The 21,034-nt window shown below is 34.2% G+C and overlaps 1 protein-coding gene across 1 annotated transcript; it reads right to left on the reverse strand.

Annotated features, from left to right (window-relative positions):
- On the reverse strand, positions 4,339 to 5,175 carry LOC109330873 (uncharacterized mitochondrial protein AtMg00810-like). The gene has a single exon (XM_019565144.1). The coding sequence runs from the start codon at positions 5,173 to 5,175 to the stop codon at positions 4,339 to 4,341; it is 837 nt and encodes a 278-aa protein (XP_019420689.1).

A 21,034-nucleotide genomic window follows, 5' to 3' on the forward strand; every position in this document is an offset into this window, starting at 1 on the left:
GTTTCGCTGCTTGTACGACCTTGGCAAAAATATATATATCTATCTCTATGTGCGTGATATATGAGAGAGAAAGAACTGGTGCAACAATCCAATAATTTCACAGAAACAAAAACGGCAAAATATAATTTCAAGTCCTTCCATAAAGGTTTACCATCTTAACAGGGATCCCTCTCCCAGTTTGTATCTCAATCATATCAAATTAATTAAAATATGTCATTTAATTAAATAGAAAAATCATAAAAATATATTTAAATCACTTGGTATAATTTAATTAAATAAAAAAAAGAAAAGAACATAATTTTTTGGGATAAGTAATCTATATTTTTATTATTTTGCTCTCTGCACCTGGTTAAGACTGGGAGTAAGTGAATTCCTCCCTATATACTATATATTATCTTGTATAATTCAATTTTGAGGAAAACTATTTTTTTCTCTGCCCAATAAGTAAATTCTACTACCGACAATGGCTAGGAAAATATATTAAACGAAAGATGATTGCCTTAACTTTTTTTTCTGGATAAACATAAAAAACATATAAGAAACCAGCTTTAATGTTATAGCTTGAAACCCATAATATAAAATAAAGTTATGGAGTCAAGGTCGAACGGACAACGAGATAAAGATTAATATAGCAAGAGAATGTTTACTTGACAAAGGAAAGCATGGAAATCACTCACCCTTAGCCTTTTCCACTGCTTATCAGAGAAAATGATCTTAATTGTATCTCAGGAAAAGAGTGAAGACTAATATTAGAATTGGTGCATATGCATATATATATATATATATATATATATATATATATATGTGTGTGTGTGCAAAGGAGGGTGGGTTATAATTAATGTAGTGGAGAAGCATGCATGTACGTGGTAGATGTTGATATTATTAATATAAAGTGGACCATGACAATGAGTAACTATATCTACCATAGACTAACTAGTGACATTGACTTTCAAGTATCCAACCTTTTGTAACAGATATATATTGTTTGTCGGGGTAGATGGCAGATGCAATTAGAGCTTCAAGATCTTGAAGGCCGTTGGTTTATCAACCACCAAACTATGCTACTATAAGTAAATATGTAAGGCTTCATTAGATCTTTAGATATCATACAAGGTCAAGAGTTCAACTACTAAAAATAATATTAACTTGAAATAGATGTAATAGATTCTAAAAATGGTTAGTTCGTTATACCTATAGGATGATGTGATATTTTATTATACAAAAAAATAATTACTTTCCTTTATCTAAAATTCTAACTTGAAACGGCTTAACAACAATAAAAATTAACATGCACAATATAGTTATGCTACCTAGAGTTTTTTTATATAATCATTATATAATTAATAAGATGGAGATTGTTAAAGAAGGTGGAGCATGATATGATATATATATAGTATTTATGCATGTCCTCTTGGAGAATTGAATAAGATGGAATGTGATGTTCAGTAAAGGTTGAGATTGTTGTGTGAATATTCTAAGGAGTAAAATATTCTTTGAGGTGTAAATTGTTGGTAGATTTCTTAACGAGGAAAATATTTTAATGAAGGTGAAAATTGTTAGAATTTATTTAAAATATATTATTATAAGAAGTTTTACATTATTTAGGTTTGGAGTGGATGAGAGAGTCCAAAATTATATAATAAACTTTAAGTTTCTACTACAACTTGCACCAACTAGAATCATCACATGAGCTTTGGTATGTAAACCTTAATTTGACAAAACATAACTAATTTAATCCCTAATAATATATTATATTGATAATCAGCTTATTTAATTATTTCTCATCAATGCTGCATAGGAATAGCAAGAGAGTGGATCAAAGAAGAGTTTGTATATACTCAAACCTGAACTTAAAATTCAAAATTCAAATTCAAACTCAACAAGATTGAAAATAAAGATATCATTCTAAATTTGTTGGGTTTCGGGGAACCCGAACCCGAAAAAATCTAAAAATAATAAAAGTATGGTTTCATTTTTGTTTTATTTTTTTCTAACATTTCTATTTTTTCTTGTATTATTTCATTTTTTTTATGTTTGAAAAGTAAATAATATGTAAAGTAAAATTAGAAATTAAAAAAATGTGTCCATGATAGAACTTTCAACTTTAAATTAAATTACATTACTTCAGGGCGGGTTCAGAATAAAGTTTTTGTTATATCAAACTCAAACCCAAAAATTAAACCCGGATAAAACCTAAACTCAATCACATCGAGTTTTCCCTGTTAAATTTGGATTGAATTCGAATGGATACCCACATTTTTCATTTTCATCACTAATGCTCTTTATAATTGTAACTACCGCACCAACAAAATCTCATCGAAATGAATTATTCAATATACCCTTCAATTATTCGTGCCTTGATAGGCACTAAACAAAGTTGTTCAAACTCATACTGCCATACAAATACAAAACATGAATAGTACTACACAGAGCTATCAGATACGTAATTACAACTTCATAACCCCTCCTCACGTGGTTGGATTCACGTAGGTGATAGTTGGGCATAGGGATGGCAATAAAAATCGAACCCATAGGTATCCGCCTGAACCGAACCTGAATTTAACGGGAAAAAACCCGATGTGATTGGGTTCGGGTTCGGGTTCGGGTTTTACCCAGGTTTAAATTTCGGGTTCGGGTTTGAGATTGGTATAGCAAAGACCCTAACCCGAACCCGCCTCGAAGTAAGGTAATTCAATTTAAAATTGAAATTTCTATCATTTGCCAATTGTTTTTAATTTTTATTTTGCTTTACATACTATTGAATCTTCAAACATACAAGAAATAAAATAATGCAAGAGAAAATAGAAATGTTAGAGAAAAATTACACGAAAATAATATCATATTTTCCTTAATACTTTATCATTTTCGGGTTTTTTTTTGGGTTCGAGTTACCCGAAACCCGACGGGTTTGGGGATGGTATCTTTAATTTTAACCCCGTTGAGTTTGAGTTCGGGTTTTTAATTTCGGGTTTGGGTTTGGGTATGTACAAACCCGACCCCGACCCACCCCGTTGCCATTCCTAGTTGGGCATGTGTCCCACAAAGTTTTAATTGTTATAAGTTCTCATATATTTATATACATTATTATTTCTTTATAAATAAATAAAAAGTAAAATAAATTATATATTTTGTGGCTTTTTTCCTATAATATTTGTATCTATTTTGCAAAGCTCATCTCGATCCTTATTAATCTTTCGGCCTTTGTAACTTTACCTATATAACTTTTAATTGATACTTAGTTTTTGATTTGTGATTGCACTTTACTTAAAGTATCTCAGATAGTGTCTCATACATTTGTCTCGTGTAAATCAAAATATGTTATATCAATTAAAATTTTAAATCTTCACTATCATTTGTGTGCTTTCTGTATGACCACAGTAGTATATTATCATGATTAACAACACTTCTATTACACTATTGTATTGAATATATACAATAACACATCACACAAAAGCGTTGTCATATATTTCATACATATAACAAGCGCATCGTACACAAAGCGATGTTATAGATTTCATACATAAACAACGCATAATATAACAAACATTATATCAAACACGTAACAAGCATGACCAATTCCACCAAATTCACAGAGATTTGACAACATAAACATCATTCTAAAAACTCAATTCATAAACTATTGCATGAACTCTGTTAGATTCAATCTCCTCTTCTTCGGTATTGTGCATTGCTTCTCCTTCTTCAATTGTTTTCCCTTTGTCTTCGTATTTCATATTGCAAGGGTAGTTTAGGAATAGTTTAGTCTTATAAGGTCATTTTCGTCTTTTCCCTTTCTTTCTGTTTTTCCCCTTCTGGGTAGTTATTTCTACTTTGTTAGTTTCTCTTCTTTTCTTCTTTTTGCAAATTGTTTAAATACTTCTCTTCTCAAATAATAAAGGCAAGTCAATGCATAATTCTTTTACCTTGCATTCTCAATTCTTCTTCTTCCTCTCTGGAATGATTTCTCGATATCAAGATGGTATCAGAGCTTAATTAGCATTTTGATATCGAGAAATCGTTCCAAAGAGGAAGAAGAAGAATTGAGAATGCAAGATAAAAGAATTATGCATTGACTTGCCTTTATAAATTTAGAAGAGAAGTATTTATACAACTTGCTAAAAGAAGAAAAGAAGAGAAACTAACAAAATATAAATAACTACCCAGAACCTAAAAGGGGAAAAACAGAAAGAAAGGGAAAAGACAAGAATGACCTTATAAGACTAAACTATTCCTAAACTACCCTTGCAATCTAAAACACAAAGACAAAGGGAAAACAGATGAAGAAGGAGAAGCAATGCACAATACTGAAGAAGAGGAGATTGAATCTAACAACCCCCCTCAAGTTGGCAACGAAATTTTGTAAGGCATTAACAGGTAGAGGCTTTGTAAAGAGATATGCCTTAATATATGGCAGTCGATCTCTATATGCTTCGTACGTTCATAGAAAACTGAATTATGAGCTAAATAGATAGCTGATTTGTTGTCACAGTAGCCAGGAATAGGAGAAGATGTAGGTATGTGAAGATCATCCATCAAATATTTTAACCATTGTAGTTCACACACTAAGCTACCAAAGGCATGATATTCAGCTTCAGTTGAGGATCTGCTTACTATATTTTGCTTCTTCGTCTTCCAAGAGATCAGAGTAGGGCCTATAAAGATACAAAAACATGTAATAGATTTCCTTGAATCTAGGCAACAAGCCCAATCAAAATCAGAGAAGGCAGAAAATTGCATAAGTGAATTGGAGGAGAAGAAAAGGCCTTGCACAAGAGATTTCTTGAGGTAGTGCAAGACCCTTAGTGCAACTTTGTGATGAGAATCAAGAGGGTTGGCCATGAAGAGACTTAATTGTTGAACTGCATAACTGATATCTGGTCTTGAAATGGTGAGATAAAGGAGTCTACCAACCAATCTTCTGTAAGAAGCAGCATCTTGAAGAGGGGTGCCTTTGTTGTGTTGTAATTTGACAGTAGGATCAAAGGGAATAGTTGTAAGCTTTGATGCTAAAGAACATATTTCTTCTAACAATGACATAGCATATTTTCTTTGGTTCATGTGTATGCCATTCTTGGATCTAGCTATTTCTAGTCCAAGAAAATATCTAAGGTTGCCCAAGTTTTTTATTTTAAAAGATTTGTCCAAAACAGATTTTCCATAGTTGATTTCAGTCATGTTATTTCCAGTTAAAACCATGTCATCAACATACACTAGAATTGATGTGAAGGAAGTTAAATTTTTCTTAGTAAACAAGGCTTGGTCAGCATTAGAATGAGCGTAGCCTAGTGAAACCAAATTTGAGGAGATGATAGTATGTCATTCACGGCTAGCCTGTTTGAGTCCATACAAGGACTTTTGAAGTTTGCAAACAAGGCTGGAGTCATGGGTTATGAGGCCAAGAGGTGGGGACATGTAAACTTCCTCATGTAATTCACCATGAAGGAAAGCATTATTGACATCAAGTTGTTCTAAAAACCAAGAATTGCAGGCTGCTAAGGCAAGAACAAGACGAACAGTAGTGATTTTTACTACATGGGAGAAAGTTTCAAAGAAATCCACCCCTTCGAGTTGGTTATAGACTTTGGCAACAAGTTTTTCCTTGTATCTCTCCAATTGGCCATCAGCTTTGTATTTCACCTTAAATACCCATTTGCAACCAATAGAGTCTTTGGGTAAAGGCATTAAGGTCCATATATTGTTGGCCTTGAGAGCCTTTAATTCCTCTTGCATAGCAGAGTGTCGTGAGCTTGGTTAGAGGCTCGTTTATAGGTGGAGGGTTCTTTTATGGTAGTTATGGAGAAGCATAAATGTTTATACGTTGGAGAGCAATGGTCATATGTGATCACTGAGAAAATAGGGTATACAAGTTTGGAAGACGAAATGGTGGAATTGAGTTTAGTTTTGGCTAGGTGACAATGATAATCTCTAAGGTGGGATGGTGGGCCTCTGATTCTAGAAGATTGCCTAAGGTTGGGTTGAATGATAGGACTTTGTGGCGGGTTTGGATTGGCTACAAGGAAGGATTATGTTAGGGATAATGGTAGGGTTATCTAGGGTAGGTAGAGGATTACTAGTGAGTTTGAAGGGTATGTTGGTTGGCTGAAGTAAAGGGGTGTGGGTGTGGAAGGGGAAAATATTTTCATAAAAGTGAAAATTCCTTGAAATGAAAATTGAGTTGGAGGTAAGATCATATAAGATGTAACATTTGGTTCCTTTTTTGTATCCAAGGAAAATAGATTTTCTGGCTCTTGGACATAATTTTGTTCTATGGGATAGGATGATACTTGCATAGGTGAGGCAGCCAAAAACCTTTAAGTGATCATAGGGAGGAGTTTTATTGTATAGGATTTGATAGGGGGGTTGGTTTTGGAGGAGGGGTGTTGGGAGCCTATTGATAATGTGAGTGGCATGTTGGATAGAGAAGTTTCATAACTTCTGAGGTAAAGAGCATTGGAAGAATAAGGCCCTAGCCACTTTGAACCTTCATCCTCCAGGCTCCCTTCTCCAGATTATGCAGATTTCATTCTACAACCTTCATCTCTTCATCCTACAATCTTATTTCTTCTCTTGTAATCCACCTCGATGGCCAATCCAGATTATGCAGATTTCAATACAAATCCTTATAATCCTTTCTTTCTCAGCTCAAATGAAAATTCAGTATTAGTGATGGTGACCCCCTTATTAAACGTCGAAAACAACCACTCCTGGGCAAGAGTTATAAAAATGGGCATGGAATCCGAGAACAAAATCATGCTTCTTAATGGAAGTTTACCACAACCTGCACCAGGTGACATTCTTTTATGCACCTTGGAAAATATGCAACAATTTGGCCCTCTCGTGGATCCAACACTTGACAGAAGAATCTTATGGATAGACACAGCAGCTGAAGCTTGGAAGGATTTGAAGGACAGATTCTCCCATGGAGATATTTTTCGCATTGCAGAACTCCAAGAAGAATTCTATCACTTCAGCCAAGGTAACCTTGACATCTCTGAATACTTCGCCCAATTAAAAATCATATGGGAAGAAATTAATAATTTCAGACCTATTGGAAAATGCCTCAATCCTTGCAATTGTGGAGTCCTTACCAACACTAAAACCTAAAAAGACCAAGACTATGTTATAAGATTCTTGAAGGGTCTTAATGAACAATACTCTCATGTAAGGTCCCAAATTATGTTGATGGAATCCCTTCCCCACATCTCAAAGGCTTTCTCCTTATTGACACAATAAGAGAGACAAATCACCAACCCTACATCCCCTATCCTGGACATAGAAACTAAAGCCTTAACAATAAACTCGCACCCTTCTAGAGGAAGCTACCAAAATACAAGGGGTAGGAGCAATCAACCTTATAAAGGGAGATGTGGCAGATTCAATAGTCAAAACAGACAACAAACTAAGTTCTGCACACATTGCGAAAGAACCAATCATACATAGACATTTGCTTCTTGAAGCATGGATGCCCACCTGGTTACCAAAACAATAAGTCTACTAGGATGGCCAACCATACCTTAGGATTTCCTTTGGACAATGACCAATTAGACCCATATGATTACAAAATCTCTCAATCCAAGGCTCCCACTAATTCCTTCACTGATGAGCAATTCCAAGGAATTTTAAAGCTTTTGAATCAGAATAATCAGGATGGAACTTACAATGTCAATTCTGTTGTCCATACAATAACTTCATCAACTGATGCAGGTATGTTTCAAACTCAATGACTCCTTGATACAGGTGCCACTGACCATATTAGTTTTAATCTTGATTATTTTTCTGCTTATAAGAGAGTTTCTCCAATTAACATCACCTTACCAAATGGCCATAAAGTCTCTGCTTGTTTTTCTGGTACAATTATACTATCTCCAACAATTACTCTTTTTGATGTCCTTTATGTGCCTCAATTCCATGTGAACCTTGTTTCAGTAAATAAGCTAATCCGAACATTGAAATGCCATCTAATATTTTCCCAACAAACTTGTGCAATTGTGCAGAATGCTTCAAGGAAGATGATTGGTACAACTAAGCTCCAACAAGGCTTATTCTTAATCACTCTCCCCTCTAGCAAAATCAATTCCGCTTCTGGTTCTGCACAATCACAACATTCTAGTCTTTTATGGCATTTAAGATTTGGACATACTTCTAAAGGTGTAATGCACACTATTTCAAAACAGTTTCCTATTATTTCTGATTATGTTGAAGGATTACCTGTATGTGATGTATGCCATTTGTCTAAACAAAGGAAGCTATGTTTCCCAAACAACCAAACCAGTACAAATAAAATCTTTGAATTGTTGCATGTTGATATATGGGGACCTTACTCTATGCCTACTATCTTTGGTCATAGATATTTTCTCACTTTGGTTGATGATTTTAGTAGATTTACTTGGATTATCATGATGAAACAAAAGAGTGAAACAAGACAACGTTTAGTAAATTTCATTGCCTTTGTTGAAACTCAGTTTGAAAACAAACTGAAAACCCTTAGAACTAATAATGGCATTGAGTTCCATATGAAATATTTCTTAACATCTAAAGGCATTTCCACCAAAAAAACCTGCATTGAGACACCACAACAAAATGGAGTGGTGGAAAGGAAACACCAACACCTTCTCAATGTGGCTAGGGCCTTATTCTTCCAATCCTCTTTACCTCAGAAGTTATGGAACTTCTCTATCCAACATGCCACTCACATTATCAATAGGCTCCCAACACCCCTCCTCGAAAACCAATCCCCCTATCAAATCCTATACAATCAACCTCTTCCCTATGACCACTTAAAGGTTTTTGGTTGCCTCACCTATGCAAGTACCATCCTATCCCAGAGAACAAAATTTTGTCCAAGAGCCAGAAAATCTATTTTCCTTGGATACAAAGAAAGCACCAAAGGTTACATCTTATATGATCTTATCTTCAACTCAATTTTCATTTCAAGGAATGTTCACTTTTATGAAAACATTTTTCCCTTCCACACCTTCACCCATGTAATTCATCCAACCAACATACCCTTCAAACTCATTAGTAATCCTCTACCTACCCTAGATGACCCTCCCATTATCCCTAACATAATCCATCCTCCAGTTGCAGCCAATCCAAATTCACCACAGAGTCCTACCATTCAACCCAACCTTAGGTAATCTTCTAGAATCAGAGGCCCACCATCCCACCTAAGAGATTATTATTGCAACCTAGCCAAAACTAAACTCAACTCCACCACTCCTTCTTCCAAACCTCTATACCTTCTTTCCTCTGTGATCACACATGACCATTGCTCCCCAACATATAAACATTTCTGCCTGTCCATAACATTTACATGTCCCCACCTCCTGGCCTCATAACCCATGACTCCATCCTTGTTTGCAAACTTCACAAGTCCTTGTATGGACTCAAACAGGCTAGCCGTGAATGACATACTATCGTCTCCTCCAATTTGGTTTCACTAGGCTACACTCATTCTAATGCTGACCAAGGCTTGTTTACTAAGAAAACTTTAACTTCCTTCACATTAATTCTAGTGTATGTTGATGACATGGTTTTAACTGGGAATAACATGACTGAAATCAACTATGTAAAATCTGTTTTGGACAAATCTTTTAAAATCAAAAACTTGGGCAACCTTAGATATTTTCTTGGACTAGAAATAGCTAGATCCAAGAATGGCATACACATGAACCAAAGAAAATATGTTGTACCATTGTTAGAAGATACATGTTCTTTAGCATCAAAGCCTACTGCTACTCCCTTTGATCCTACTGTCAAATTACAACTCAACAAAGGCACTCCTCTTCAAGATGCTGCTTCTTACAGAAGATTGGTTGGTAGACTCCTTTATCTCACCATTTCAATACCATATATCAGTTATGCAGTTCAACAATTAAGTCTCTTCATTGCCAACGCTCTTGATTCTCATCCCAAAGTTGCACTATCTCAAGAAATCTCCTGCACAAGGCATTTTCTTCTCCTCCAATTTACTTATGCAATTTTCTGCCTTCTCTGATTTTGATTAGGCTTGTTGCCTAGATTCAAGGAAATCTATTATAGGTTTTTGTATCTTTATGGGTCCTACTTTGATCTCTTGGAAGACGAAAAAGCAAAATATAGTAAGTAGATCCTCAACCGAAGCTGAATATTGTGCCTTGGGTAGCTTAGTGTGTGAACTACAATGGTTAAAATATTTGTTGGATGATCTTCACATTCTTACAACTTCTCCTATTTCTGTCTACTGTGGCAACAAATCAACTATCTATTTAGCCCATAATCCGTTTTTCCATGAACGTACGAAGCACATAAAGATCGACTGTCATATAGTGAGGGAGAAAATTCAACAGAAACTGGTTCATCTCCTCCTCATTTTATCATCTACACGGCTGGCGGATCTCTTTACAAAGCCTCTACCGGTTAATGCCTTTCAGAATCTCGTTGCCAAGTTGGTCCTTCGTGACCTCCACCGTCCAACTTGAGGGGAGCTGTTAGATCCAATCTCCTCTTCTTCAGTATTGTGCATTGCTTCTCCTTCTTCATTTGTTTTCCCTTTGTCTTCGTGTTTCAGATTGCAAGGGTAGTTTAGGAATAGTTTAGTCTGATAAGGTCATTCTCGTCTTTTCCTTTTCTTTCTGTTTTTCCCATTTTTGGTTCTGGATAGTTATTTTTATTTTGTTAGTTTCTCTTCTTTCCTTCTTTTAGCAAGTTGTATAAATACTTCTCTTCTCAATTAATAAAGGCAAATCAATGCATAATTCTTTTACCTTGCATTCTCAATTCTTCTTCTTCCTCTCTAGAGAAGAAGAGTAACAGAAATAGAATAATGAATAATAAGATAATAAGGTTTTGTTTTTAAATCTATTGTTGTTAAAACCGTACCGGTTATCAAACCGGCCAGGGTACTGGTATAGTGATACAGTGGTCCAACCGGTGGTTCAGTAATTAAACCACATGTTGGTTAAACCGGACATACCTACCTATATTTATATATATAAATAAACCTATAACAAAAAATTCCAAATATGTAGATACTCAAATTTATAATTCATATTTATAATCTACTCAAAATTCACATAAACAAACAACTTTAAGTCTTTAACAAATTCAAAGTCTAAATTACAAAACATATATCAATCCAAAAGTATCATTTAACAACCGCAAAATATAAATAAATTACACAAGTTCATAACTCACTCTATAAAACAAATAAATTTGGAGTTTTAACATTTAACACCAATGAGTCAAAGTGGTCTCATATCGATATTATATTTTTGCACCAAATCCTATCTTCAGATAGAACTCCAAGATTACACAAATGTCACTGAGATTACACACAAATGTTAAAAACCAAAAGATGTAATCTAAGTATGCCTTGGAAGCATGTGTCTTGAAGTGTTGAAGAAGGGTTGGAAAGATAGGTCACCTTGTAATGAGTTTTTAAGTTTTTTTTTCAAAAAAAATATATATGTATAAACCGACCGGTTTAGTGAAATACCGGTCAGTTCACCGGTTTTGACTGGTTTTGACCGGTTTTTGACCGGTTTTGACCGGTTTTAATACTTGACCGGTTCAACACCTGTACCGTACCGGTTAGGGGTCCGGTTCAACGGTTTTCCGATTGAACCGGTCGGTACGGTCCGGTTTTTACAACATTGTTTAAATCTGCAAAGATTCGCAGACTCACTAAAACAAACGCTTTTTGAATATATGACTTTTAACAACACTTATTGTAATAAGCATTATTGATATGTCACCTTTAACAACATTTATTTAAAAAAGCGATGTTAAATATATTCGAATCAACAGCGCTTGCTTAAAAAATATTGTTAAATATGAAAATTCATTAAAATTATTTAGTTGTCATATTATGTTCAACTTTTGATAATGACAAATAAATTAATTTACTTACCAAATATGAGTTTTTGTTGTGTCATATCACATACCTTAATATTTTGTTTCAATAATATTGGTTGGTGATTTAGAATTTTTTTGAAGTAATAAACAATTGCATTTTTTGTATATGTATGACCAAGTTGCGTTATATATGAAAAACTAGCATATGCGTTTCTATTAACAATTTGAATTATTTTCGTGTAATATTTACTCGAGTTATAACTAAAACAAACGTTTTTTTTAACATATGAATTTTAATCGCGCTTATTGTAATAAGCATTATTGACGTGTCGCCTTTAACAATATTTATTTAAGAAATTGATGTTAAATAGATTCAAATTAACAGTGTTTGCTTCAAAAAAATGTTGTTAAATATCAAATTTCTTTAAAATTATTTAATTATCATATTATCTTCCGTATTGTATTTAACAGTTTTGTGCTAGGAAATGTTATTAAAAGACCATTGTTAAATGCGAATTTTGACATAGTGGTGTGACAATATATAAGACAAGACTTGAGATAATAGATCTCTAGCCAACTTCTTATGTTACCATCTTGCTTTTACACAGTAACTTCTTAATTTTTTTATTGCTTTATTTTAACGATAAGTTAGGTGAGATTAGTATTTTTGCTCTTGATGAAATTGAGACTATGTTTACAATGATTGGTTGAGTTATTTTTTTAATATTTAAGTTTTACTTTACCTATTACAAATCATTCCTTTTGCTCAATTTTAAGTTTGCTTCTCTAAATATCATGCTTAATTGTGGTTATTCTTTTATATATATATATATATATTTATTTATTTATTGATTTTAGTTTTAGCAATACAAAAATATTCCAATAGTAAATCAACAATAGAGCAATCATCTTGTCCCCAATCACTTCATGAGTGTAGTAATAGAACACCATATCCATCTGTTAAAATAGATATATTTTCTATTTTGTATAATCGGTTAACAATATGGTTAACTGATTATCTAGTTAGTTACTTCAGTTAGTTAAGTTGAGTTTTTTTTGTGATTTATTCTTTTTTAGTATAAAATGTGATTCTGACACCTTTGTAATTACAAATTAATAATGAGAATATTACACATTTCTTTCTTTCTCATTCATGCATGGCTCTACCATTTTAACATGGTATCAGAGCGTAATTATTATTTTGGTAGTTTCTGCTTATGACTCCATATTCTAAGATTTAGCAAAGAATCATCATCATTTTCAATGAGCCACACATGTGAAACAACAACTTTCTTGCAAGAGGTTCATAAATCTACTAGAGGAAAACTTTGGTATCCTACTATTGATCATTTCATCCTAGACTTTCTAGGCCTCAATAAGGCTCCGTTCCAATGCCATCATATCAATCTTCATACTCTACTTCAAATTGAGACTCTAATGTCATGGATGAAGGCGACAAATTATTGAAGATTATCTACATATTGTAAATGGTCAGAAATGTTGGATTTCTTTGAAGTACATTGTTTTCATTCTTGATTATGTATCCAATGAAGCATTGCATTTCAAGATTCTAACTCTTTCTTATGCAAGACTTTATAAAGCATTCATTTTGTTGTTGCTACACTTTTGATCATATTTTCTACTGCTCAAGACAACAATACTATTCTTTTAAGCCTTCCAAATCAAGTTCCCATTGTTATAGTTGGTACCATTTCTTTTATTGCCCTTCTTGTACATGAAAGCTTTAAAGTTTTGGGCTATGATTTTACTAAAGATGAATTCTTCATTATTTACTCCCCCAATTATTTCCTTTCTTTACTACTCTATTTTCTTTACCACTATCTCTCATTAAACACACAACATTATGATGTGTAATTTTTTCTCATTGAAGCATCATTTTAGGATCAATATTAAGAATTTTTTTCTCTCTTTCCTCAATTATGGTTGTTTGGTTGGTTAAGCTTCTATCAAAATAAATGGTTAAGCTTTGAATGAAGTTGCTTCTGCATATGATAGTTAAGCGTCAATATTGGTTCATATTCAAACCCGACCCTGACCCGCCCCGTTGCCATTCCTACCTCCAACATCGCAACACACCCATAATCCTTGACTTGATGGCGTTTTTTATTTTTAAATATAGTAGAATGTACAATAATATTTCATCCATAATCCTTGACTTGATGAAGCTTTTCTTATTTTCTTTGTTGTTAATGTATATTATTGTTTGGTAAAAAGACCTATGTTCATAAAGAAGGAGTTGTTACCGCAGCTCGCAACAATTCTGAATGACACGAAATAATTGTTATTGGCTGAGTCACGACCAAGTCGCTCTCTTTAAGACGTTTCATGGTACTGCTAAAATTGTGCAAGTAGACTATCAACCATGTCGTCCCTAGGATAAAATAGCTTAGTTCTCTGTTATACGATTTCTTACTGCACTATAAGAATCGCTCTCGAATACACCCACAATATGATTATCAGTGTAAATTCTTGAATTCCAACAGTATGGCTACTCGTGCCAATTCTTTTTCCACAATACTGACTACCACTGTCAGTTCATGAAATTCCCACTTTGGTTGTTTGTGTCAATTCTCAAGTGTCAAGGAAAGAAAGAGGGAGAAGGTTGTCGGAAATGCGTCGGCGGAATATAAGGGGGAGGGAGAAGAGAAGTTGAGAGATAAACGCCTTCAACTTGGTGCAAATTATAATGAGGGAATGAGACCTCTATTTATAGTATGATGCCTCCAACAGCTCTCTAACGGCTCTTTCACCAACAGCTCTATTACAAATGGCTCTATTACCAACAGCTCTATAATAATGGTTGAGATCTCCTCCAACGGCACTTTCCTTGTTGCATGTGTGTGTTGACTTTGTCAACACACGACCCAAGCCCTAAAGGCCCAAAAAAATTAAATAAATTAATAAATATTTTATTAAAAATAATGTTGGGCCACAACTTAAGGCTTATAAAGCCTTTCAACTTCCCTCCTCCAAGCAAAGTGGTACTAGTGAGTTTTTCATTTCACTTCAAGACATCATTCTTTCAAGAAATTCCAACAATCCCCCACTTGAAATAAAAAAACGATTTTTGGGAATTTTTGTACAAAGGTGTCATGCGACTTGAACCTTTGCATAGAAAAATAAGATCTAGATTTTACTAGAGTAACTCGTAGTCTTGAACTCTATCTCCGACAGCAAACCACAAACAACCTTTTCAAATGTGTATTCTGTAAAACTTCTACATTAAAGGTCATGCACGTCTATCCTAGTATAGTGAACGATTTAGAAATTTAAACTCCAAAATTTCATAGGAAGCGACCCCCACTTCCACATTCACATAGATAAGTCTATCAAGAGTACTCATGTAGCATAAGTACTCCAGTCCAATTAGAGTATACATCTCATTGAGAGTTTAACTCATCCTTACATATGTTGCAAGTATCATGCTTATCATAATTTTATAGCAAGTTCATTCTCATATCACTTCACAACTTATTATTACACATTGAACCTATTTCTTGGGATCTCCAATCAGTTAGATCGGGTTACCATCATGAGTGATCCTAGTTCTAAGGGCAATAGTCCCACACTATGAGAAGTATTATAGACTTTCTCTCTAGCTAGTCCTTTCGTCAAAGGATCTACTAAGTTATTCTCATTGCGTACATGATCCACTCTAACCGCTCTTATAGAGAGTAACTCTCTAAAAGTGATGTGCTTATGACGAATTTGTCGTTTCTTACCGTTATAAAAACTATTCTCAATTTTTGCAATAGTTGTGGTACTATCACAATGGATCAACATAGTTGGAATCGGTTTTTCACATAGGGAAATCTCTTCAAGCAAGCTGCTCAACCAGCTTGTTTCTTTACTAGTTGTTGCTAGTGCTATCATCTCAACTTCCATAGTGGATTAAGCCAAAATAGTTTGTTTCTTTGACTTCTAAGAAACAGTCCCACCAACTATGTTAAATATATAGTCACTGGTTGCTTTAGAATCATATGAAAGAGTGTTCCAATTAGCATCGCTGAATCCTTCTAGGACAGTTGGAAACCTTTGGTGAACTAATCCAAGGTTCATTGTTTTCTTAAGATATCTTATTACCCTTTCTATAGCATGTCAGTGCTCCAAACTAGGTCTACTAGTAAACTTGCATAATAATCCCACAACATAGGCAATGTCGGGTCTAGTGCAATCAGTGGCATATCGAAGGCTACCAATGATACTTGCATACTCACATTGCCTTATACCTTCACCAGTGTTCTTAAAAAGTTTTACACTTGGATCATATGGTGTGCTAGCAGGTTTACAGTCAAAGAATTTATATTTATTTAAGATTTTTTCCACATTGTGAGATTGATCCAAAGAAATTCCTTCTTTTGACCTAGTAATTTTTATACCAAGGATTCAATTTGCCTCTCCAAGGTCTTTCATATCAAAGTTGTTACACAACAATGATTTCACATTATTCACAACATGAATGTTGGAACCAAATATGAGTAAGTCGCCTACATAGAGATATAGGATAGTGAAAATATCATTTTCTGATTTGTAATAAATACATTTGTCACTTTCATTCACCTTAAACTCATTCGAGGTCATTAATTCGTTAAACTTTTCATGACATTGCTTAGGTGCTTGCTTAAGACCATATAACGACTTATCTAACTTACAAACCTTATTTTCTTGCTCATATATTACAAAACCTTCAGGTTGTTCCATATAGATTTCTTCTTCCAAATCACCATTTAAGAAAGCAGCCTTAACATTCATTTAATGTACTAATAAATTATGTATCGCAGCGAGCGAAATTAGTAATCTAATGGATATTATTCTAGTAACAGGAGAAAAGGTGTCGAAAAAAATACATTGTCCTTTTGCCTGAAACCCTTAGCTATAAGGCGAGCCTTGTATTTATCTACTATGCCATCAGGTTTCAGTTTCTTTTTCAATATCCACTTACAACCAATAGGTTTGCAACCAGGAGGCAAGTTAACTAATTTTTAGGTCTTGTTAGACTCTAGAGAATCCATTTCATCATCATTTATGGCATCTTGCCACAAATCAGCATCCAAAGAAGTCAAAGCTTCTTAGAGAGTTAATGGATCATCTTTGATGTATAGACCATATAATCAGGTCTATACTCTCTAGCAGTCTTTGTTCTCTTACTTCTTCTAGGTTCTATTTCTAACACATCGTTATTATCATTATTGCTAATCACCTGTATGTTACTAGTTGTTGTGCCCCATTTTTACTCAATTTAAAAGGGAATTTCATTTCATTAAAGTCTGCATCGTTAGACTCAATGATCATTTTGTGTTAAGGTCATAAAATCTATACGCATTGTTGTTTACAATATACCCAACGAATACATATTCATAGGCTCTACTTGCGAGTTTAACTCTTTTGGGGTCTGGTATCCGGACAAAGGCCAGAAAACTCCAAGTTCTCAAACAAGACAAGTTTGGTTGTCTATTGTAACACACCAGCCCTGACATGCGACCTCCCAGACCCATGAATATACTGAGAGTGTCACCCCCAAGCTTAAATACCCCCTACAGTATTTTATTCCCCTCCAAGGGGAGCCTTCCGCAACTCGAACCCGTGACCTCATAGATAAATAGTCAATATACCACTGAGTCGCTACAATTAAGCTAATATGGTATGCTCATATGGTCTCGGTAAAACCAGCCTTATTAAGAAGAAAACAAGAAACTAGATTCTTCCTCATTTCTAGAGTGTGCATTATATCTTTGAGAATCAGAGTCTTCCCAGATGTAAACTTCAGCTCTATATCACTAGTTCCAGCAACACAGTGGTGTGAGAGTCACCCAATAACACCTTCTTGTCATCAACATCTGTGTATATTTTGAACATAGCATGGTCATAGCAGACATGGCGGGATGCGCCAGTATCTACCCACTACCCATCAGTTCCTCCAACCATAGTAACCTCAGATAATACAGCCACAAATGGCTCGTCAACCATGTTGGCTTGTGGAGGACAATCCATTGGTTTATTTCTGTACTTGCAGGCCATATGACCTGGTTTCCCATACTTGAAGCACGTGAACAGGCTTCCAAAGTTATTATTAGTAGGTGGCTTAGCATATTGGACCTTTTGAGGGTTCCAATTCTTGTTGCGACTGATGTTCTTAGCCTTATTCCCATTGCGGTTCTGATTCTTGAAATTAGTGCTAGAAGGCTTTAGAACCGCACCAGAGAATTTCTTCTTAGTACTATTGTTGGAGACAATCAGCACATCTTCTCTCTGATCTTGCTTATGATCCTCTTCTTTAATACGAAGACGAGTGATCTGAGATACTAAAGAGATTTCTTTGGTCTTATGCCTCACAAGGTTTTTGAAGTCCTTCCACCTAGGAGGCAGTTTCTTAATTATGACAGTCACTTGGAATTGCTCATCTACGGATGTACCCTCAGAAATGATCTCATCAACAATTTTTTATATCTCGTGGGACTGAGACTCTACAGATTTATCATCAGTCATCTTATACTTGAGGTAGCGGCTAACAACATACTTTTTAGTGTCAGCTTCCTCGATACCATATTTCTTTTCAAGTGCATATCAAATTAATCTGGCAGACTTGTATGAGTTGTTGTAATCATAGAGATCATCCGACCACCCATTTAGAATGAAGTTCTTACACAAGTAATCACTTTCATTACAGAGAGCTATTTCAATAGTATGTTTATCCATTTTCCTCTTTTTCAGCCTCATCCGACACCATTGGGAAGTCAGTTTTCAGAACATGGACAACTTTTCTCATAGTGAGGAAACATTCCCTCTTATGTTGTCAAAATTTGAAATGTATCATGTCAAACTGAAATGACTTTTTCAAGTCATAGTTGTTCGGTCAAGTAATATTATCTACGAATAACATTGTAGTTGAAACATCTTAAAATTATTGTTATCGTATCTCGCAACAATTATGAATGTCACGAAACAATTGTTATTGGTTGAGTCACGACCAGGTCGCTCTCTTTAAGAGTTTTTGTAGTACTGCTAAAATTGAGCAAGCAGACTATCAACCATGTTGTCCCCAGGATAAAATAGCTTAGTTCTATGTTATACGATTTTTTACTGCACTATAGGAATTGCTCTCGAATACCCTCACAATATGACTACCTGTGTCAATTCTCGAATTTCCACAGTATGGCTACCCGTGCCAATTCTTTTTCCACAATACTGACTATCAGTGTCAGTTCTCAAAATTCTCACTTTGGTTGCATGTACCAATTCTCAAGTTTCATGGAAAGAAAGAGGGAGAACGTTGCCAGAAATGCGTCAGCGGAATATAAGGGGGAGAAAGAGAAGTTGAAAGGTGTTGCCTTCAACTTGGTGCAAATTATAATGAGGGAATGAGACCTCTATTTATAGCCTAAGGCCTCCAACGGCTCTCTAACGGTTCTTTCACCAACAACTCTATTACCAACGGCTCTATTACCAACAGCTCTATCATAATGGTTGATATCTCCTCCAACGGCTCTTTAACGGCTCTTTCCTTGTTGAATGTGTGCATTGACTTGGTCAACATACGGTCCAAGCCAACAAGGCCCCAAAAAATTAAATAAATAAATTAATAAATAAATATTTTATTAAAAAGAATGTTCGGCTGCAACTTAATGCTTATAAAACCTTTCAACTTCCCTCCTCCAAACAAAGTGGGACTAGTGAGTTTTTTCATTTCACTTCAAAACATCATTCTTTCAACAATTTCCAACATATATATTTGGATTCATATGACATTATTTTATGTAGTATTTAATTAGAATGATTTTATAGATAAATGTACTCACAGTATATGAGTTTGTCACTACATTCACAATTCATATTTAACTTATGTAGCAATTTTTTCGTTTGAAACAATTTTTTCCTATGTAATGAATTATTTGGACTAGCTCATATTCGAGTTTGAGTATAACTATAACTAGTTAGCTATAACAGGTGGTGGTGATAGTTAGAGAGGAAGTAGACGTGGTAATTTAAGTTAGGGTCTAGGGATCTGGCAACGACTTCGTTTTAAAGAATGATTTTCGACTCTTGTCAGGTCGGACCGATGATTTACAATGGTCACTGATGGACTCAGAATTGTGGCTTGTCGTTAAGGTAAAGACAAAACCCTTATCCATGCTTTCATCTAAGTATTGAAAGCGTTATTTGGTGTTGTTTTTATTTTAGTTGGGAGTTTTCTCCTCTCAACAAATCGTCCTGACAGTAGTGTCAATTTGTTGAAAAATTAATACTCTCATTTTCGTTATGTTCTTTTATTTTATTAAGTAAGAGAACTCGGTTTTATTCTTTGTTCGCCATCTCAGCTTTGCTAGAATAAATTCCAATGCCGGTATAATGGTTTCAAGAATATTTCAGTTACAACTTACTTTCTTAATAATCATGTGAATAAGTCATTCCTTATTTGCCCCATCTCGGCTTTGTTAGAATAAATTCTAACGTCGGTATAATGGTATCGAATCAATTACCTATTACATAATTATTAAGTACCTTTGAATACCATCTCGATTTTGTGGAATAAATTCCAACATCGGTTTAATGGTATTCTAATATAAAAGTGATGAATAGTTAATTGTTAGATACAAATAAATAAATAAAGAACAAAAGAATAATAAATTTAGGGACCTTTTATTTATTTACTCCCTTTATTTATTTACTCACTTTCGGATTCATTTTATTAACAGCCAAACTTCTTCCTTAAGGAAGGTTGGTATTAACGAATAAATAAAAATGCGGAAAGTAAATAACAATAAATAAAAGTTAGTAAGTTAGTTTCATCACTTATATATATTAAAAGGTGTTTTCAACAAATAAATTTATTAATAACACTTTACTATTTTACAATTTACACCTCTTTCAAGATTCAATTGTAGTATAGTATAGGGTTATATCGAACCACAAGGAATTGCCTAGTAAAATAAATATGTAAACATGTCAAAGCACAAATAATGGTTTAAACATATTTTGATGGTTTTGAATTAAATTGGATATAAACAAGTAAATAATAAACATAAAACTAAATATTCAAAAATTCTTGAGGAGACAAAATCTTTTTGAATAAGGAAAATATATTTCTCATATTCTTTTGAGTTTTAACTAATTAGACAAGTTCTTATGTTTTACTTTGGTTAACCCCAAACACCAAGGTCTGAAATCCTCCTTTTAGTGT

The sequence above is a fragment of the Lupinus angustifolius genome, chromosome LG17 (genome assembly GCF_001865875.1).
Source record: "Lupinus angustifolius cultivar Tanjil chromosome LG17, LupAngTanjil_v1.0, whole genome shotgun sequence".
Lineage (NCBI taxonomy): Eukaryota > Viridiplantae > Streptophyta > Magnoliopsida > Fabales > Fabaceae > Lupinus > Lupinus angustifolius.